Here is a 22916-nt window from a genome sequence, read left to right as displayed (position 1 = left end):
GAAGGGGGCTCTGCTGATATCTGTTGAGTCTACAAAAGATGTCTTCCTGTCCTGGTGCGTCCTGACCATAACACTGGACATGTGGATGTAGTGTCAATGAAAACTAAAAAGCACAGCATTGAGAAGTAGATCCCTTCTGACCAGGCTGCACTCTACTCTGGTCCCTGAACAAAGAGATGACCCACTGGAAGGTGCCCGTCATGTTATCTTTTTTTTTGTTTTGTTTTGATTTGTTTATTTTTCGAGACAGGGTCTCTCTGTGTAGCCTTGGCTGTCCTGGACTCACTTTGTAGACCCATCATGTAATCTTGTTATAGTCTAATAATCTACCTCTTACAAGTTCCCTGGGCTAAGAAAGTGTCAGTGACATTCTTAGACTCAGCCACAGAGTTCTGCCTGGTTACAGCTAGCCAGACCAGAATTCTTTAGCATTTCGGGTACCGAGGCCATAGGGAGAACCTGGACCACACTCCTTAGGTGGAACCCTGCTGTTATACCGTCGAGACTGTGATGGCCTCAGGTAAACCTGTTTCTTGGTCTGTTAAATGAGATTAGTTACTTAACTCAAGCCGTCCTTGGACAGATCAAACACAAAAGACTGAAATAGATGCAGAGAGGTTCTAGGACTTCCGGGAAGGCTGAGGTCAAGGGGGGCTACAGGTGACAACAACCTTACTGTCGCATTGTCTCATGACAAGGTGAATGGGCAAGAGAGGCCACATGTGAGGAAGAAGGGAGGAGCCCAAGCCCGCCCTTCTACTGAAAACCTGCTCCTGCTCCTGGCATCCAGTTGAGATAGCCCCTCAACCAGTCATTTTTTTAATGGGCTCACCGTTCAACATGGATACATTAGGGCCTGAGCTTCCAATATAGGATCTATAGGGGACACATTCATAGTATTGGGCCTCTCTGATCTTGCTTTCAGATTCAGCTGGAGCATAGAGGAAACAATTGCTTTCACTATCTCTCGAGATCTTGCAAACACAACCAACAAAAATGTACTGTGTACAGGTACTCTGACGTTATGACACTGTGCTGTATTAAATACTTACTGATTGTTATTTCTGTGTTGTAGGCCATTTAGGAAACCAAGCAACCTAGACTGTTTTCAGAAACTCAGACAATTAAAAGAAGTTGGCTAGCGAGTTATAGTAAAAGTAGACACAGACTCACCTTAATGTCTGATAGAATGGTGTCGTCTAAAGAGAGAAGTCCCAGCTTACACCGTTTCCTCCCAGACAGGACTGTGGAACTGCTATCTTCAATCTCACTGTGTATGTCCTTAATTAAATACTGCTCCATCTGAGAGCTTATGCCTCCTGTCACTAGCATCTGAAGTAATTCCAGGACATGGTAGTTGTAGAAGGCCTGGAAAGCAAAGGTCAGTCATGTGTGAAATCAGAAGGGCCAGCACACCAATGGTAGAAGTGTTAAGACGCGGAGATTTAGTGAACATCACCACTGGAAATGGCCTGATGGTGCAGAACGCTGTTTTCCATTGTCACTATCAAAATCGAATGTGAGTTGGCAGATTGGGTAGGCAGCTGGGTCAGTCAGAGCGGTAAGGCAGATCTTGTTCCTAAAGAGCCGACACTGAGAAGTGAGTGATGAGACTGACAGTGCAGTGTCCTTTCCTTTTGTAAGTGATCAGAGTAGTGTGCCAAGCCACAATACCCTAAGGATCATCAATGCTTATTTTTAAGTGTCTTATATAACTAACGAGACAGATTTTTTCCTGAAGCTTGCACTGACATTGTTATCAACTATTGAGGGCTTTTAGATGTGACTCTACTTATATTCCCTTGAATAACCTCCTTAAAGCCACACAGTGATGTCACTCACAAACACATGGGGTTCGCATAGGTCTTTTCAGCACAGTAACAGTTACAGGCATCAGATACGTAAAGTTTTAGAATCTTTGGTGTCTTGATCACTATTCTATGGTTGTGAAGAGACACCATGACCAAGGCAATGCTTATCAAAGAAAGCATTTAATATGGACTTGCTTACAGGTTCAGAGGTTATTTGATTATCATCATGGCAAGGAACATGGTGGCACACAGGCAGACATGGTGCTGGAGAAGGAGCTGAGAGTTCTACATCGTGATGTACAGGCAGAGAGAGATGCTGGGCCTGGTGTGGGCTTTTGAAACCTCAAAGTCCCACCCCCAGTTACACACTTCCTTCAGCAAGGATACACAGAGTAACGCTTTGAATCCTTTCGAATAGTGCCACTCCCTGACGACTAAACATTCAAAGACTTGAGCCTGTGAGGGCCATTCTTTTTTTTTTTTTTTTTTTTTTTTTTTGAGACAGGGTTTCTCTGTGTAGCCTTGGCTATCCTAGACTCACTTTTGTAGACTAGGCTGGCCTCAAACTCACAGCGATCCACCTGCCTCTGCCTCCCAAGTACTGGGATTAAAGGTGTGCGCCACCACGGCCGGCTTGTGAGGGCCATTCTTATTCCAACCAGACATTTGACATCCAGATGAAACCAAAAGAGGAAATGGGGACAAGTTCTCATAGAAACAAGCTTGAGTCTAAACAATCTGAGGTGTCTTCAAAAATTTCCTTCTCCAGAATTACTGCTTCAATTTCTCTTACTTATCACATAGCAGGTTTTCTCAAGATGGCTGAATATGTATCTAAGAGTTTTATTTATTAATTATTATTTTTTTGGGTTGACAAAATAAAGCAATGGGTTTCATGATGGCGTCTGCATACGTATGTGTCTTTATATTTTCTTCCCAATCTCCCCTCCCCACTGTTTCCCCTCCCTCTCCCTCTCCCCCTCCCCATCCAGCTGCTTCCCTTTATTGCCCCAGTTAGTCTCCACTCTCCTATTGCATCTATCCTGTTGCTCTGTATATTCCCTACCTCCCTTAAATATCACACTCACCTCTCATGATCCCCTTGTCTCATGACCTAAACACACACACACACACACACACACACACACACACACACACACACACACAGGTTTACATATGAAAGAAACATGGTATTGTCTTTCTGCATTTGTCTTATTATACTTAACATTACAACTTATGAGTGCAGGCGTTTTCCTGTAAATGTCATGACCTCTTTTTCCTTATGGCTGCAAAAAATTCCATTGTGCTCATGTACTACGTTTTATGCATTTGTGTGTTGATGGGTGTTTGGCTGGTTGTGTTCCTCAACTGTTGCGAATAGCATAGATGTGTAGCTACTTCTGTAGTATGTTGGCTTGGTGCCCTTTGGATGTACACCTAGGAGTTAGATTACGTAATAGTTCTTCTTTTGTTTGTTTTTGTTTTGAGACAGGGTTTCTCTGTGTAGACCTGGATGTCCTAGAATTCAGTCTGTAGACCAGGCTGGCCTTCAACTCAGAGAGCGCCACCTGCCTCTGCCTCCTGAGACAAGTTTTTTTTTTTTTTTTAATAATAAAAGTTTATTGAAAGTTTTTTTTCTATGTGTCTGTGTGTAAATGGTGCATGCAGACATATGGCTGATGGTCTCTGCTCCTGTGTGAATGTGGAGGCTAAAGAGAAGAACTATCACTTTGGGCCTCATTCTTTTGGATCCAAGGTCTCTCACTGTCCCTGTATCTTGCATTACTCTGGCTAGGCTGGCAGCCAGCAGAACCCTAGCAGTGCTCTTGTCTCCATCAGCATCAGGTGTGCACAGATCCACACTCACCTGTCACGCAGGTGCCGAAACCTCAACTCTGGACCAGGCACTCAGAACCACCAAGTCATCTCCACCCCGATTTCCACAGTGTCTGCAGAAATGTACCTTCCCAGCAGCTGTGAATAAGGCCCACCGTTCCCTACACTCTGGCCAGCCTTAGTCGCCATTTATTTCGATGGCCATTCTGCCCAGCATGAGGCACAGTCTCAGAGCACTTTAGTCTTCGTTTCCTTGATGGCTGAGGATTCGAGAACTGATGGTGACTGTCTCCGTTGTACTTTTATTTTTCCCTTCCCACATATCTACTTGGTTTTTCTTACTAAACTTTCTTCCATCTGGCTGACTTTTAAGTCCAGTCCAGTTTGCACTGGCTTAGTTATCAATGCTGCTTCCCACTGGACGGCTCTCTCTCTCAGGGTTGGATTCATTTGTGTCCTTGTTCAGGTCGCTGATCTTTTCTGTAGCAAATGCTTGTGTCCTCGTGTGGGATTTCACCAGTTTCAGTGTCTCTGAGTTCAGTTGATGGATTCTGATATTTCAGAGGCCTCGTGTGGCCTTGCCCTGCTGGGGTTGTGTTGCAGTTTGCACATCTTTTGGCCCCGATGCCCTTTCCTATGCATATGGATCTTCTCACTGAACAGCCCACCTCTGGAAGCTCAGCTCCGGCACCCGGCAGCAAGAAGGAAAGCGTTGTCGCAGCTACATCATCAGCTCAGACAAGGTAGAGGCACACACACTTGAGTCATGTGTAGCCCACTAGTGTATCATCAGTGACCATAGAGCAACACTGCTGTAGAATGTGCTATGAAGTTAAAAAATCTGGGACACGCGTAGGAATCCTAAATGTAGCACAAGAGAAGTCATGTTAAACAGGCAAAAGGAGGAAGAAGGAGGGGAGTGGAGGACAATAGCACAAAGGAGAAAAAAAGAAAAGAACATGAGATTGGAAAAATATAGAAAGTTAAAGAAAAAGAAAAAAGTTAGCCAAGAGTGTCGGCACATAGCTTTAACACCAGCACTCGGGAGGCAGAGGCAGGCGGATCTCTGAGTTCAAGGCCAGCCTGGTCTACAAAGCGAGTCCAGGACAGCCAGGGCAACAGAGAGAGACCCTATCTTGAAAAGCCAAAAAAAAAAAAAAAAGAAAAAAAGAAAAAAATCCACTAGTGAAAAATTCAAAAGCAAAACTAGATAAATGTAAGAAGGAGAATAAAAAGTAGAAATAGAGTGTTTTAAAAGACAATAAGGTGATGTCAAGATACATCTCTAAATATAGATACAAGGTGAATAAACATGGAGGCCATGTTTGCCTCCAAATGGAAACATGCATAAACAGAACTAGATAAATATACAGAGCAAAAGTATAAGCAATGGAAAAGTAGTACCGTAGGAATCCTAGTAGACAGGTAGGGAAACAGAGGAGTCATGTGAGGGGTAAAAAGATGAAGAGCTGAAGCAGTTCTTTCTGGGTCCTTGAAACCTGGAGACTTACATGCAAGAGGAGGCCAGGGAGCTTGTGGGCTGTCTCTCTTTTGGTCTGTGCTGTTGCTGGGTCTGTTCTGCACAAGATCCACCTTACCCATCTTCCAAGTGACCGGTTTCCTTCACTGTTTATCAGTGGCCTCTGCTGGCCACACCCAGCTTTGCATTCTGTTTGTCTCTTCTTTAACCAATTCTTTTTGTTTGCTTTATTTATTTATTTATTTATTTATTTATTTATTTATTTATTATGTCTACAATGTTCTGCCTGCATGTACACCTTGGTCAGAAGAGGCATCAGATCACATTACAGGTGGTTGTGAGCCACCATGTGGTTGCTGGGAAGTGAACTCAGGACCTTTGGAAGAGCAGGCAGTGCTCTTAACCACTGATCCATCTCTCCAGCCCTGTGTGTCTCTTCTTTACAGTGAAAAGCACAGCAGGAAACCCGACACTGCACACTAAGTGATACCAGCACTATGCCCTTGGTCTTCAGAGCTTCCAGACTGTGAGCCAAAGACAGCCGGCTGTTTATAAATTACCTGGCCTCACATATTTTACTATAGCAATATAAAAATGCACTATGACACTGCTCTTCTGACAACCAAAGAGCTCTTTTGGCTTCTTTCCTGTGTATGTAGCCCAATAGGCAGTTACGTAAGTCTCCATTTTAGGCCGTCCGTAGCTTTAGAGAATATGAAGGGAACGGAGAGCTACAACACACTTACAATAGCTTTCAGACCAGTCAAGTTCACCAACAGTCACCTTCTGCCCTGTGTACCAGTTTAATTGTTAGGAAGCTGATTGACACATTGGTGACATCCAATTACACAATGCCAACAAGAGTTACCTCAGAAAAGTACTCGACTTGCTTCCCCCTTCAGTGCAAATGTGCGTGGCTTGGCCTTCCAGACCCTGATAGCCTGGCGGCTTGTTTCATGGTGTTCTAGCACCAAGGTAGAGGTATCTGTCTAAGAGCTCAGTGGGAGCAGCACCATGTAATTCCCTCAGGACTAAAGAGCTTTAAGGCCATGAAGAGGCTGTGCATGGCCCAGCCATGCTGTCTAAGTGTGCAACCTGCCTTTGAGGCAACCACATGGTTCGGCAATGACTCTGGATTCTCTCCGTGGAATTACAGAAAGCAGAGTTTTCCTCCAAACTTTCCTCAGAGCCTCGTGCATTTAAAATCTGTATATTGATATTTGGTCTTTTTGTAACCTTCTTTTCAAATAGCCTAGGGGGGCAGGGGGAGTCTGTGAGCTGGTAGATTATGTGATTTCCTTTCAGGAGTTTGTACAGTCATTCACAAATAGCTGTACACAGACTCTCTGGAGCCTAGACAAGTTCAAATTCCTCAGATACCCTGGATACGCTCTTAACCTTACTCTTGCTTAGAACAGCCTTCCTCAAGGCTCTGCGTGGCATCCATTCTCCTCCAGATGTGTCTTCTCAAAATCCCCTTCCTTGGTCATAACTGAAACCCCTTTCCCTAAGCCCCACATTTCCTATCTACCCTGACCTTTGCCCTTGCATACATTCTTTTTATGTAACTAGTTACCCGTGTTTGAGTCAGCCATTGCTGTATCTTTGTGCAGTGCCCAGCACAGTACAGGTGCTCAATTGCTATTTCAAAGTGGACTCTGTGTTGGTCTGGTGCTATGTAGTCTAATGCTAATTACTGCCCCCCCCCCCCCCGCCAAGATCTGGTTTACACCCCAGACAAGCACGGTCTCACTTACACCAAGCGATGTTGTGTAACTTTGCCTCCCAATTTTATCACAGATTGGTAAATAAAGTTGCTGACAGCCTGGGCTGGGCAGAAAAGAGGTGGGCAGGGCTTGGGGTGTGGGAGAGACCAGGAGGAGAGGAAGCTGGAGAGAAAAGCAGATCCAGCCCAGACAGGATGACTTACCGGCAAGTAAGTTGGGCTGTGTAGCTAGGAGATAGCAAAAATAGCTTAGAGGGTTGATATCTGCCCAGCTCTGGTGCTTTAAAGCTTATAAAATCATTTCTCTGTGATTTGGGAACTAGCCAGGGTAGAGAAGCCTTTAAGAGTCTTAGTATAGTTTATACAACAGGACTGTACTTATGTGGATCCCTGTAATGATGCCAGGCATCTGTTACTGCCAGAGAACTACTGAGCCATAACCAGGTGCTTAAAATGGATCCCAAGAGAGGGGCAATGCAGAGGGAGAGCTGACTTAGATCTGACAAGCCTCGTGTTCCTGCCCAAGGCCAACCGTTTTCCCTTGAAAATCCTGCATCTCCTTAGGGTGATTTCTACATGTACTACTGGGATGATCTATAGAGATCTGACACCAAGAGGCCTGGTCTGCCCAGATGAATGTGAAGATCCAAGTCTGGTACCCATTCCCCCAGGCATCTGGGATCTACGTGCCAAGACCGCAAGATTGTAACTTGCAGAGTTGCCTTTTTGGAAAAATTAAGAAGAGGTTAGAGCTGTGCGCTGTGGCCTCTCTGCAAGGGGCTTGCTCTGGGTACCCTGATTCATCTGCACCTACCGTGGCCAGGAGAGAATCCAAGAAGTTGCCTGAGAAGACGGTGCCCGTGGAGAAGGCGGTGCTGAGATGTAAGCTAGTTCCTTTGATTGTCTCATCCAGTCCACCAATCTGCTCGATAAAGTGGATGTTGGAGGGGTTCTCTGTAAGGCAATGAGAGTGAAATGCAAGGCCAGCACACATGGGAAGTGAGAGGTCGCTGCCTACATTCCGACACTGGATCGTCTCTGGCACAGCAAAGCTCTGCAGGGGAGAGTGTCCCGTGGACTTTTCTTCATGTCACTCCATAGTAACATGAAGTCATCGTTCAGTCAGTAAAGGGCTTGCCCCACAAACAGGAATAACTGCTCGAACCTGGAATTTATATTTTAAAAGCTGTGAGGCTGAAAAGAGTACTGGCTGGCTGGGCGTGGTGGTGTACCCCTGTAATCCTAGTACTCGCAGGGGCGGGGGGCCGGAGGCAAACGGATCTCTGGCCTGGTCTACAAAGGGAGTTCATGACATCCAAGGCTACACAGAGAAGTCCTGCTTCAAAACACACACACACACACACACACACACACACACACACACACACACACACACCAAAACGAAACACCAAAACAAGCCCTGGCTGCTCTTCCAAAGGAGCTACTGTCAGCACCCAGCATCCACATGGTAGCTCACAACTGTCTGAAACTCCAATTCCAGGAGGTCCCACACTCCCTTTTGACCTCTCTGAGCACCAGGCATTCACATGAGACACAGGCATTCACACAAAACACCCATAAACATAAATTAAAATAATAAAAATGAAAACCTAGAGGAGCCTGGCATGATGGTTCATTCTTATAGTCCCAGTGCTTAGCTAAAGAGGCAGGTAGGACCCTGGAAGCTCTCCACCAGCCCCACTAGCTCATTTGGTGACCTCCAGGCCAATGAGAGATCCTGTCTCAAAAAACAAAGTGGGGTTTTGAGAGAAGCCTCAATAGGTTAAAGAGCACTTGCTGCCAGGCTTGATGACCAGAGTTTGACCCCTGGGATTCATGCGGTGAAAGGAGAAAACCAAGTGCCCCATGTGCATACACTCAATCATAAAGGTTTGTCTTAATTCTGCTAGGTCATTTAAACTATTGGCCTCAAAAATCCTCCCCACTCTCCCTTAGGTTGCATATGTTATACTGAAGACAGACCTATGGCTCCCTTATTTCACTCTGATCCTTTCCAGCAAAGAAGAGCAAAGATTGGGTGGTCTGACTTGTTAGTTGAGTGACAGTGAATGTCTGTTTCCAGGGGAGCTTTGGCTGAATAACTCCTGTGGTCCCTCCCTGCTGGGTGCTTAGACACACCTCATCTCGTGCCCACTCACTTAATTTGCATTTCTTTTAATAATACGCTTAGTGTATTATATTGTGAAAGTTAGAGATGGTTAAGAGGGAAGAAGCAATTAAGATACACGTTAAACTTGCAACAATTTAAGCTTAAAAGTGGTTGCAAGTAGACTGGCAGCTGCTGGCTTAGATGCTTAGAACAGCGTTCAATGGATGGTGTCTCCAGTTGGGTAGAAGGCCAATGGAGCATCCAAACAACCCCATAAGGTCTCTGGGACCCATCCTTGCTCTGCAGTTCTCTGCCTGTGGATTCTAGAAAGATGCTGAGGCATCAACTAGGTACCATAAAAGTCTCTCCCTTGAATAGTCTGCTTGAAACACAACTTACTCAGTTCAGTGAGAACAGGGATGTTCCGGTAACTTCTGCCATGTTTACCAAAGGTGGATGCAGTCTTTGCTTCTACAGATGACAAAGAGACAACAAGTACAAATAAACAGCTCAAAAAACCTTAGCTATCAGATACACAGTAATATCATGTGACCCAATGCGAAGTTACTTTCTGCTCCAAATCCCAAATTCCTTTCTGTATTTAGAAAAAGATATTATAATTGTCCCTTGATATCTACAGGAATTGGAGTCCCTGTAAGTATCAATCATTCGATGCTGAAGCCCTTTCTCAGAAAGTGCCACAGTTATTTGCATAACTATGCACCAATGCATAATCTCCCAAGTACCTTACATTACCTCAGATGGCTTATAATACCCAACAGCATAAATATCTGTAGTACTAAGGTTTGAAGAACAGCAGTGTAAGGTATGTAAGTGTTTCTATGTTTAATATAGATGAATTTTCTTCTGAATATATTCTGTCTGTGGTTGGGTTCAATCAACAAATGAAGAACCCTTGGTACAGAGAGTTGAATGTGTGACTGTATTTGGCCTCCTCTCTTTTTGAGGGGGTGATGTGGTTGGTGTGTGTGTGACACATAAGTCTCTGAGAAAGAAGGTGTCTGAGTAATGCCTCAGCCACATTGATTCTCTTAGAGAACCTTTAGGAAACTGCTAGTGAGTGGCTGCTGCTGTTTCATGAGTGCTTCTGGAGAGCCTGCAGTAGGATTCTGGATCTGTGTTAGCTGCAGCCTCAAAACCCTCTGGTGGATATTGTTTGTTTCTTATTTCTGCTCTTCAGAGCCAAGTGGCACCCCACAGTATCCCACTCTGAGAACCCTGTCTCTACTTGGAATGCCTTGGGATTCTGTAAAGAATAATCTTTGATGTGGAGGAGGTAACAATCCTCATATCCTGAAGGATATGAAACTTAATTACCGTCTATGCTGATATTATTTAGTTCACTGCTTAGGTTTGCCAATCTGTTCTCCCTGCAGTGTGCAGAAAGTAATCAGAGCATTACTGGAAACCCTTCAGGCCTCCCATGAACATGTCCAGAAGGCCGTGTGCTCTCATGGACACTTTGGACACTCTTGTGGAGTCCTCACGGCTGTGCACCTAACCCCAACATCCTGGGATGAATCTATACTTTACAGTTACAAAAAACATTAGCTGAGAGTAGTGGACACACCTTTAACTTCCGCACTCAGGAGGCAGAGGCAGGTGGATCTTTCTGAGTTCAGGGCCAGCCTGGTTTACATAAAGAGTTCCAGGACATAATGAGACACTGTCTCAGAAAACTTAAAATCAAAATTTTTCCAACCTATAAAGGAAGTTAAGCCTTTAAAACAACTGAATAATGTCCGTAAGTCCATGAGATTGATTGATAGTATCTCTTGTTGTCATAATAGTTGCTATGCTTTCCAATATTAGCAATTTTTCTAATAATGAAAATAGTTATTTTCCAATAGCAGCAAAAAATAATGTCTCTTAAATCCCATTGTTTTTTGCCCTTAAAATAAGAAACCAGCTTATATGAATTCTACCTTGAAGATGGATATGGGTTTTTATTTGCCTTAGAATTCCAGAGGAAATAACTGGTTTGCTCTTACCATAGTGTTGTCAGAGTCAGAGACTCTGAGACATCTGTCCCAATCCTTCTTCCTACCCACAACTCATGAATGTGTAGAGAAGTTAATTATCTTTCCCTAGCCCACCCTCCCTAGTTGTTCTGACCTGAAGGTGTCGAGGGATGGCATCTGATCTTCAGGGACTGGATGTTGAGGGTGGCCATGATAGTCTCAGCATCCACCACGATCTGGCTGCCAGACGGCTTAGTTGGGGTGGCTAAAATTGCACACATAGAGCACTGCTCTATGTTGACTGCATGCAGATCCCCAGTATAGAGTGCAGATCCCTAAGGGGAGAATTCCACATAGTGAAGGGATTGTCACATGGGCATCATGGTTTATGATGGCGGGTCTTTTGGCTTGATGCAGTTTTTAGCCAAAGCCTCTACTGGCTTGACCAAAACTTAGTTATCAATTGTCTGATACCTTGTCCTGATCAGTAGTTAATATCTTACTATGAACAGACAGGCCCCTCTGTAGAAATATCTTGTGTTTTATATGGATGCATTAAAAAAAAAAAAAAAAAAAAAAAAAAAAAAAGAACCCAATGCCTATAGAAAATGGTAGAACAAAAAGAGTAACATCTGGCTGGGAGAACAGATTCTGGGATAGAACCAGGTATGGAGGATTTACCAGGGAATATGTGAGGAGGACAGATGCATGATACCTGAGCAGAGGTAACCAGCCCTGTGGTAGAATATAGATTTGTATAAATGGGTTATTTTAAGTTATGAGCTAGTCAGAGAAGAGCCTAGCTATGGCCTAGGTACTTGTAAATATATTTTGAGTCTCATGAGTCATTATTCTGGGAGCTTGGGGCTGAGAGGAATAACACACACACTACCACACCCCTCTCAGAGGACAACTTTGGGTGAAATGAAATGGGGAGCAAAAACCCATTTTTGATGCTGGGCAGTGGTGGGCACAGGCCTTTAAATCTAGCACTAAGGAGGCAGAGGCAGGTGGATATCTAATTTAGAGGCTAGCCTGGTCTGCAGGGCAAGATCCAGGGTAGCCAGAGCTGCACAGAGAAACATTGGAAAAACAAACAAACAAACAAATCCACTTTGACAAGTCAAGTAAGAGAAAAGAAAGCAAAAGGTGACGTGGCAAGAAAAAGGAGAAGGAGACATTGTAGAGCTAAAGGCCAATTCTCTATCTCCCACCCTTGCAAGTGGCCCACTCCACTTGTGTTCTCCAAATAGCTAGCAAGGTCGCCCCATCTCTAGTACACCTGCGGCCTTGTCTTAGTTAGCATTTCCATGGCTGTGATGAAACACCACGACCAAAAGCAACTTGTGGAAAAAAGGGTTCTCTTTAGTTCGGCTTATACCTACACATCACAGTCCGTCATAGAAGGTCAAGGTAGGAACTCAAGTAGGGGGCAGGAACCCCGAGGCAAGAACCAAAGCAGAAGCCATGGAAGAAGACTTCTTGCTAGCTTACTCCTCAAGGTTTGCCCAGCCTACTTGCTTATAGCACCCAGGATCACCAGCCCAGAGGTGGCACCACCCACAGTGACTTGAGCCCTCCCACATCAGTCACCAACCAATTATGTACCACGGGCTTTCCCACAGGCCAATCTTGTGGGATCATTTTCTCAATTGAGGTTCCCTTTTCCCAAAGGACTCTAGCTTGTGTCAAGCTGACATGACACTAGCCAGCACAACTGACTTCTTTTCTATTTGACACACAGTCACATCACTTGTTAATCCATAACCTTTCCTTTCTTGTTTATCCCCACAAACTTTCATGTCACAAAATAAAACAGATAGTTTTAAAAAGTCTCACAGTCTCTAAAAGTTCAGTCTCTTTAAAACACCCAGAGTCTCTGTTCAAAGCCTCTCCAAAATATCCAAAGTCTTTCTAAACTATCCAAAGCCCCTTAACCATGAGAGCCTATGAAATAAAAAATAAATACTTTCTTACTTCAAGAATAATCAGAGCATAGAATCAAAGCAGAGCAAAACAAAATCCAACAGTATATGGTTCAGTCTCAGAATTCTGGGATCCAATCACAATATAGGCTCCAAAGGGCTTGCAATAGAACACATAGCTCATCTCACGGGCTCAGGACCACTCCAGTCCACAGCTGCTGCTGTGTTTGGTGACTGTTCTAGGTAGTGGAATTTCCAATATAGGATCTCCTACTGCAACTGGGCTGTACTTTGGCTAGTATCCCCTCCCAGGCTCTCTTCGGGGACCCTAAGCCTGCTACACAGTGCCAAGCTTCAACTTTTCTCTTTGACATCTTCAACCCTGAGACTTTTACTTCAACTGAGGCTGCACCTTCATCAATGGCCTCTACTGGCCTCTCACAGTGACAAGTCTCACCTGCTCTTCATGAGCCCTTCATGCCTTCAAGTCAACATTATAAAGGAGTATCTTTTTTTTTGTTTTCTTTTTTTATTAAACTATTTTTTATTAATTCATTCATTTTACATCTCAATTGTTAACCCATCCCTTGTATCCTCCCATTCCTCCCTCCCTCCCACTTTCCCCCTACTCCCCTCCCCTATGACTGTAACTGAGAGGAGCCTCCTTCCCTGTATATGCTCATAGGGTATCAAGTCTCTTCTTGGTAGCCTGCTATCCTTCCTCTGAGTGCCACCAGGCTTCCCCTTTCAGGGGACATGGTCAAATATGGGGCACCAGGGTTTGTGTGAAAGTCAGTCCCCACTCTCTGCTCAACTGTGGAGAATGTCCTGTCCATTGGCTAGATCTGGATTGGGGTTCGATGTTTACTGCATGTATATTCCTTGGCTGGTGTCATAGTTTAATGGATTGAACTAGAAATGATCATAATGAGTGAGTTAACCCAGAAGCAGAAAGAGTCAAATGGTTTATACTCACTTATATCTGGACACTAGCCCAAGGGGCATGTCCCATGAAAGTCTTCACTTATCAGGGACGTGGGATGGAGGGGAGGACATCCTGTTGACACTTTAGGTGAGAGAAGCCTGGGAGAACGAGGCTATAAAGGAGTACCTTACACATCACCAATTCAACTGACAGCATAATGTATAGCCTCAGCCTCCTGGGGACCCCAGTTTTTACGTGCTTTGCCTGATAAAATCCTCCCAAACTTATGACTCTCGATGATTCTGGTCTCTTCTAGTTCACTGCTTATTTCTCAGCTCTAGCAAACCAGGATCAATGGGCCCAGTAAAGCAAGCATTTCACCTTAGTGAGTCTGGTCTCTTCTTAACCACAGCCAATTCTTTAACCCCAGCTGACTGGAACTATGAATTCTTAAAGCACAAAATACTAAACAGTACTGACAGTCTTTAATGGACTCTCCAAATTCCTGGCTTTGAACTCACAGAGATCTGCCTGCCTCTGCCTCCCTGAGTGCTGGGATTCCAGGCGTGCACCACCACATCCAGCTAAGCCTCCATTTTATACATTGCTCTCAGCATTATCTTTAAAGCTCAAATAATGCTCATTAAGCTCTAAATGAACTCAATGGCTTCCCCAGCCCAAAGTTCCCAGATCTTTCCACAATCCTCCCCAAATCAGGTCTGTCACAGAAATGCCCTGCGATAGCATCTAACCCTGACCGTCCCTGACACTGGCTAAAGCTGACGCCCTCTAGGCACCTTCTCTCCTGTTGTGTAGAATGAAGCAAAGAGGAGCAGAGAATTTTATGGTGACTTTTTGAAAAACAGAAAATCCGTGCTCGTGGTAGTGGCTCACACCTTTAATCCCAGCACTCAGCAGTTCACTGTGAGTTCGAGGCCAGCCTGGTCTACAAAGCAAGTCCAGGACAGCCAAGGTTACACAGAGAAACCCTGTCTCGAAAAAACAAGAAAAAAAAATCCAATATGCTCTTTTAGAGAATCAATATTTCTCACATACTGCTAGTATTATTTCATTAAAAATTCAAATGCTTTGGTGCTTTTCATGGCACATATAGTGGGCTTTCCATCCAGGGAAACTGTGGCATAGCTTGGAGTATAAACGTATGAAAGTTAGGTGTAAATAAAACGTCAGCTGGAATGCTATACACACTGTATACTGTCTTAGCCCATTCTTCTGCTTCTGTTACAGAATGCCACAGGCTGTGTACGTTATAAAGAAAAGAAATTCATTTCTCATAATTCTGCCATCTAGGAAATCCAAGATTGAAGGACCAATCTTATGAGGGCCTTCCTGCTGCATCTCAGTGTGTGTGTGATGGGGGAGGGGCAATGGGCCACGTGGCACACCAGACAGAGCATAAGACCAACTTCCCATTTCATCAGGAACCCACTCCCCGAGCCCCATTCTCGGGGTAACCGCATTAACACATTCATGGGAACAGAGTCCTCGAGCCTGGTCACTTCCTTCAGGTCCCCCTCCTCTCAGCACAGTGACAAGGGCAAAATGGCATTCCAACCACAGGTCCCTTTCAACAGGTAGATCCGGCCCCTCCTCTGCATATCTTCCTTATGAGGGCCCATGAGCAGCTGTGCTCCATGTAAGATGTGACCAGGAAAGATGAGAAAGTCAGAGCCCAAAGGGCCAGGCAGCACCAGCCCAGGTTTAACCAGAAACAGATCGGCAAACACAGAAATATTCTCATTTGTACATAGACCATAAAACTCAGGAGCCGTAATGTCTGGATTTCAACCCCACTCTTCCCACTCAGCTGCTCTGTGGTCTTGCACAAGCTACCTACTGTTCCCACACCTAAGGCTTACCATCTTTATATTCTACCCTGCACGATTATTTAGAAGATTATGTGAGCAATAGAGGTAGACTGTTTAACTGGTCTCTGTCACACAGTAAGTGCCATATAACTGCAAACTAGAAGTGTCATTACGGTTATTGTTGACACCAGTACTCTTATCACCATTATCCCCGCGTGATGCTTACCGGCATAATGTACAGCTGGGGAAAGTTCCGGAGAAACCGCCATTCTCTCTGCAAGTATTCCAGAGCCCCAATAAACACGATGTCCTTCAGCTCCTGCCGGGTGTAGTTGCTGGCTCTCAGGGGCATCACAAAGTTCCGAAGCCCCACCAGGGCAGACTGGGCATCTCCAAACACACATGCTACAATGTGGTTCCGAAATTTGTGTTTGGACTTGTCGCTCCGTTTCTGAGGATACACATGCCAGAGTCTGGTAAGAGTTCCTCGGTAGCCTCACCTTCCCATCCTGAAGTTCTAGATACATCTAAAGCAGCATGTTAATAGCACCATAGGGTCTTTCAACTGCTCATACAAAATGGTGTACTTATGGTATACACACACACACACACACACACACACACACACACACACACACACACATATATATCATATAATATGGTATGATTAAATAAAAAGTGGAGACTTCCAAATACCATTGCTAAACTTGTCTTTTCAAGAGAGCCCTGAAAATTACATTGCTATGCATCATGTTGTAGTGCTCAGTGGGTTCTCACACAGTTGTTGGAGCCAGTGAAATTTCCGTTTCATGTATCAAGAATGATTGAATATAGGCAAGTTCATCTGATTACATCTAACCCAGTGAACCTATTTGATAAATTGCTTACCAAGTTGGGGGAAATCACTGTGAAGTTAAAACCACTCCATGTTCTGAGAATCTGAGGTCAGTTCCCAGCACCCACCTTGGCTGGCTCACAACTGCCTGTCACCGTAGATCCAGGGAATGTGAGGCCGCCTTCTGGTCTCCATGGAACCCACATACAGGTGCTACATGCAGTCTCTCTCTCTCTCTCTCTCTCTCTCTCTCTCTCTCTCTCTCTCTCTCTCACACACACACACACACACACACACACACACGTGAGCACACCAATAAATCTTATTTTAAAACTCCATTTGATCCCAAATATTTAATACATTTCACGTTATTATCAGCAGACAAGCTCTCTATCCCTAAATTTGAGAACAAAGGGACATGTAAGAGACACATTTGGATTAGGATTTTCCCATATTCACAGAGGCACATAAAAACAACAAAGGAACTGAACACAGAGTAATTTCTTTCAGAGAACAGGCATCTCTTGTGGCAGTGGGAGTGACAGAAAGTTTGGTGACGATGCAGCAGCAGGCTCGAGTTGGCATTCTGACTTTGTCTTAGCTGCGTGAATGAATGTGCTATTTTAACTTTAGTCACCTTCAGTTTATTTTTAAATGTTCAAACTCATTTGCATGGAAATGAGTGACATTGAAAGTAGAGTGCTGGTCAACAGGTGTTGATCGGCTTTAATTCTTATTGAGCTCCTAGACTGCAGTTTTGGTTTGCGGGGGATGGTTTCTTGCTTTTTTATTTTGAAAATTTATAAAATTATTTTATCAATGTATGTGTATGGGTACATTGGCTACAAGTATGACTGTGCACTACATGTGTGCCTTATCCCCACAGAGGCCAGGAAAGGGTATTGGATCCTCTGGAACTGGAGTTATGGACAACTGTGAAATAATTGGATGATGCCAATACAACTGCGGTCCTCTGGAGAAGCAGCCAGAGTTATTAACTACTAAGTTATCTCTCTAGCACATACGTGTGTGTGTGTGTGTGTGTGTGTGTGTGTGTGTGTGTGTGTGTAGGATCTCAGGGTGTATGTAGCCTTGGCTGGCTTATAACTCATTATGCAGACCAAGCTGGCCTCCAACTCACAAAGACTCACCTGACTTTGACTCCTAAGTGCTGGGGTTAAAGGTGTGCTCAGACATTCTTAAAGAAGGACACTTGGATATTGGTAAACACTAAGTTAAATGTATTTAAATTTCACACAGCCTACATGCATAACAAATTAGAATATTTCACATGGACAACATTTGACATGCCCACGTATTTGATGAAATCACTACATCCTAGGAAGACACTCTTTCTGCAGGGACTGCTTCTGCAGGATATAAAAATACTTTTGTGCAGAGCTGCCTAGAGAGTAATATGAATGCTAACTAAGTCATTAAATGATTATTTAATCCGATTAGTTTTTACTCAAATAATGAAGCCCCTAAGGAACTCTCACACAGCATGCCTGAAATCTAGCTGTTGTTCTGTTGAGAAGAACTGAAGAGAAAAAAGATCCACGGCAGACTGCACATAGGAGCCCAGTCAGGGAAGCCATTTTCTCCAGCCCACTGTGGCAAAACATGCCTCGCAGTTAAGACAGATGGTGGTTTAGCAGAGTGTCATTTGTTTAAAGTAACATAAAACGCTTGACTCTTCTGCAAGCAGAACCAAGTTCAAAGGCTCAAGTTTTTGAAACCTGGGCATTTCATTCCTGGGGATAAAAATTTCAAACCCTAAGCATTATAAAAAAAACAAAACAAAACAACTACAGCAAATCGCTGAGCCCTTGCTCTGAACTACATACAATCCATAGCTAGTATTTCAAAGGTGGTACAGAGACTTGTCTGTGTGTGCTTAACAAATATGGTCTAATAACCCCCCCTCCCCACCACCCCCACTCCCCCTGCATCTCTTCAGTATGTCATTCTGGGGCCAGCTTCTCAGCTCCCCTAAAGACCTGCTTCCGGCTGAAAACATAGTAGGCTTCTGCTCAGTGGGTGTTTGCTTAGCATGGACAGAACTGCTGCAACAGTGCTTTGGCAGCTAGACATGTCGTCCAGTTGATATGACAGCTCTGAGAAACTAGTGCTCCTCATTAAAGGAGTGTTCATGTTTATAAATACTGGAACACATTCTGTGCCGACATTGAACCATAGAGGTAGGGTATAGGAGGAGTGGTATGTGTACTAAAATGCTTTTGAAAAGCATGAAAATAGTTATAATTATTAAATATTCATAGAGGGGAAAATTGTCTGCTTCAGAGCAGAGGGAGGGACAAAACTACAGACTACAAGGCTCAGGATTAGGGGAGGCAGCACTTAACAGATACTTTATTTATTTATTTATTTATTTATTTATTTATTTATTTTTAGTTAATGTGTTAAGTGGTAAATATGTAAATTGTAATTGTAAATATGTTTATCTGGCGCCTTTAGATTTGCTAGGTTTCAGGAAAGCATTGTTGTAAATAATTATTTCAGATAAACTGCTCAAAGGACCTCACAGGTGAAGTGACCTCCGTTTTAAGGCTACCCGCGATCTTTGTTACGTGCCACATAGCTCATGGTCGGTGGTGTCTGTGGCTAATGTATCTTTCCTTCCAAATCCATGGTCTACAAAAGAGCTGGGTGCTTCTTGTGATTCACAGGGCATTCTTCACTCGGTTACTGGAACGCTAAGGTGGGGTCACCTACCAGAACCACCTTGTCCAAGGGCATTGCTCTGCACCAGTGAAACATGCCACTGCTGTCTAGCAGGTCAGATTCCTCTTCTGTGTCATTTAAGATATTCCTGAGCAGAGAGAATGGGGAGTCAGTCTCAGAAAGTTCAGGGATCGAAATGTAGCAAACTAAGGTCAGAGCCGTAGCTCGTTGGCCAGGACTAGTCACATGGTTCCTACAGAGATCTGGTTCCTACAGGGATCTGGGGAATACTGATGTATTTCCAAGGAGACACAAGTTAATAACCCAAAAGTAGAACCCTTAAAGTACAAAACGTTTCCATCTCTGCCAGAGGCTTTTTTTTTTTCCCGAAAGGCAATAGCTAACAAATTGTTATGGCTCCACTTAAGGCTTGAGGGGTACTCTTGCTTGAAACACTCAGCTTTCCTTCCCACCCATGCAGGGACCGGTGGGACACAGCAAGTTAGGTTCAAAGGAATGTGAGAAGCGAGGACTGAGGTAGTGAGGGGCCCCTGTGGAGTCTGCACTCTTGGAGCCGCAATCAAGGCTGAATTCAGTGCTCAGAGCAGAGAGCAGAGAGCGAGCCACGGTCACAGCTCTAGCTTAGTAAATCTCGTCTCTCTGGGACCCCAGCACCTCTCTAGCGGCTGGGATCATGGGAAGAAGCCAGCAGTGATGAGATAACAGGTAACAGCGGAGACAGAACCCAGCAGGCAGGGAGAAGAATGAGCACAGCAAGTTGTCGGATGTAATAACAGAAAAGCAGGACCATGACGTGGAGAGATTGACAGAGCTCATCATCTCCCCACCGCCACCATGCCGGGCGGAGCAGACCTGCAGGAAGAACACGGAGGAGGCCGCTGAGGGTGGCAGAGGCTGAACTCAGTGCACAAGTGAGGAGGGTGTGAGCGATGACAGGAAATGAGAACAGAAGCTTGGCACTGAGATCAGCAGTGCTCGTCACCTTCCCTGCTCTGCCACGTCCAGGATGAAAAAGGAATCAGGACCAAGTGGAAAGCCCCTGGGCTTAGGATGTGCAGCGCCGACTGTGGAACTAGGAGAACAGTGTGGACTGAAGGAGCGACTGAAGAGGTGAGGGTCCTGAGGAACAGCTTTATGGGAGTGGCTTGTGCTGCCACCTGAGGCCACGGTGATGTCCAGGTCCGTGCTATCGAGGACCGTGTCATTGGGGGGAGGGGGTCTGTGCCCGTGTCCATAGACCATGTTACCACCAAAGGCCATACGGATGTCCCGGGTCTGGGCTGCCATCCTGGGGCCATGTTGATGATCAGGGCTACATAGAGCCTGCCCTACCCTTGAGCCTGGGCAGTGTGGGAGAACTGGCCCCACTCCTTGCTTGTTGAAGCACTCAGGAGAGCGTTCCACAGTAAAGTAGAGTTGGTCCTGGTGGCATGGGCAGGTGGTGAGCCACCCCAAGGGTTTGAGCACAAGCGAGCTGGCCCCATGCTCACCTGGGCACTGAGAGCTGGCCTTGAGGGCATGAGAGACAAGAGAGTTAGCCCCACCCCTCACCAGCTGTTCAGTGGCGTGAGAATTGGAAAGATGGCTCCCTCTCTCCCTGCCCTTTGTCCCCTGCATCAAGCAGGAGAGATGACCCTACTCCAGGCCTGGGCAGCACAGAAGAGCTGGCCCTGGTGGCCTGGGTGCAGGAGAGCTGGCAGGCTGACCAACAAAGCTACCCCTCCGGCCCAGAGCCAGGGCTTTGATTTGGCTCAATCATTAAAGATCTTCCTAGATTATTATTCTTACTAAACTGAAATGTTGCCTGCATATTACAGAGAGCTGTTTTCATTAAAATTAGGAATGTAATCCCAGCACTCGGAAAGCAGAGGCAGGCAGATCACTGTGAGTTCAAGGCCAGCCTGGTCTACAAAGTGAGTCCAGGACAGCCAAGACTAAACAGAGAAACTCTGTCTCAAAAAACCAAATAAATAAATAAATAAATAAAAATTAGGAATGATAAATCTTTTATATAAATCTTTTTTTTTTAATCAGCTGAACAAATCTCCTCCCACCTTGCTTCTGATTAGTACATTTTTTTTTCTTTGTCCTTGAGACAGGGTTTCTTGTAGTCTGGCTGACCTCAAATTCACTGTCTAGGAAAGAGTGGGCTGACCTCAGCTCCTGGTCTTCCCAAATGCTATTTGAGGCTAACTAAAAATTAGTTCTAGTTTTCATTTATAAAGTTTCTGAAAGATGACCTACCTGGAAGAAAATAACATTGAGTTATTACTGGCATAGAAATATAAGCAGAAGTAGAAAGAGGTATGTAATATGGGGCCGAAGGAGAGATTAATTTATTTTATAAACAGTGGCTTCATTGGTCTATAGAGGAACTAATAAGGCAAGTGTTTTCATCTGAGCTGAGTTTGTATGGCTGAGTGGCGTAAGATGCTATGTTCTGTGGTTTTTTTACCTGTTGGCAAGGCTTGCAGTGGTGATGGAGCTCGCCTGGTCTCTTGAAATAGAATTCTGGATCCTTGAAGTGGTTGTGAATTCGCTAATGCTGCTTTTCATCAGCATGAGGGCTGGCCCTGCAAGAGCACAGCAACCTCAGTGAGTCGGCAAGTCATCTGTGGCCTCTCTACGTCGACTGAGTCATGTCCAGGCTCCTGTTTAGGAAGAATCTGGGGATTCTTAGCTAGTTTGAAAAGGATAAATTATAGAAAAGTCTTTGGTCTCCATCTAGAGCAGTGGTTCTCAGGATTCCTGACGCCACGACCCTTTACTACAGTCCCTCACATTGTCCTGACGCCCAGCCATAACATCCCTTTGGTTGCTGCTTCATGACTGGAATTTTGCTACTGTTATGGATCATAATGGTGACCCCCATGAAAGGGTCATTCAACCTCCAAAGGGATCTCGACCCACAGGTTGAGGACCACTGCTCTATAGACTCAGACTGCACAGGCTGCAAAACCACTTGGCACTCAAAAGTGAGTATGTGAGTTACTCCTGTACCTTAGTATCTGAGGCAGAGTCTGGGGTTCCCTTAGGACCCAGGAATCCTAACTTCCCAAACCCTGTATCTTCCTGCACATGCCGGCCAGGCACCACTGGTTCATATTTGATCATCCCTTCAGGGTCTTTTCATTACTAATTTAGACCTTTGGTTTGTTTGTTTGTTTGTTTTATTTTTAGGTTTTTCAAGACAGGGTTTCTCTGTGTAGCCTTGGCTGTCCTGGAACTACCTCTATAGACCAAGCTGGCCTCGAACTCACAGAGATCCACCTTCCTCTGCTTTCCAAGTTCTGGGATTAAAGGTGTGTGCCACCACCACCACCAGGATTAATTTAGACTTTTGAAGAGTCTTGATCTTCCAAATATATGTCTCAAACCACTTGGGAATTTCCACATATTGAAATAACATAAAAACTAATAATTTTCTCTTCTGCAGAAATGAGAAGGAACACAGCATGATGTTTAAGGATGCTCGTTGAGGATAAATGCAGGAATATTTGAAATCAGTAGATTCCATGAACAGTATTAAGATGCTGTAAGGCGGGGAAAGTGATACATGAGACACCTTCCTCCTGCAGCCACATGCTGCTGCTCAACCATGTCAAGCTCCTCCTGAAATCCATCCAACCTTATGAGTTTATGTTATTTATCTTTCTGTCCATCCATCTGTCTGTCCGTCTGCCTTTCTATGGCTGATGGTGTACAAGTAGTTATTTTCTTCTATTTTAGGATAAGGTAAACTGTTAGTATC

At 44.7% G+C, this 22916-nt stretch overlaps 1 protein-coding gene across 1 annotated transcript in view; it reads right to left on the bottom strand.

Moving 5' to 3' along the window:
- Positions 1 to 22916, bottom strand: part of Kcnu1 (potassium calcium-activated channel subfamily U member 1) — a 69731-nt gene that overhangs the window by 4348 nt on the left and 42467 nt on the right. The window contains 7 exon segments of the mRNA XM_051169888.1: positions 1174 to 1368; positions 7668 to 7807; positions 9363 to 9434; positions 11100 to 11280; positions 15851 to 16075; positions 19196 to 19292; positions 21621 to 21738. Coding sequence (XP_051025845.1) covers positions 1174 to 1368; positions 7668 to 7807; positions 9363 to 9434; positions 11100 to 11280; positions 15851 to 16075; positions 19196 to 19292; positions 21621 to 21738 — 1028 coding nt within the window.

The sequence above is a fragment of the Acomys russatus genome, chromosome 27 (genome assembly GCF_903995435.1).
Source record: "Acomys russatus chromosome 27, mAcoRus1.1, whole genome shotgun sequence".
Lineage (NCBI taxonomy): Eukaryota > Metazoa > Chordata > Mammalia > Rodentia > Muridae > Acomys > Acomys russatus.
This window is presented reverse-complemented; position numbering and strand designations above follow the sequence as displayed.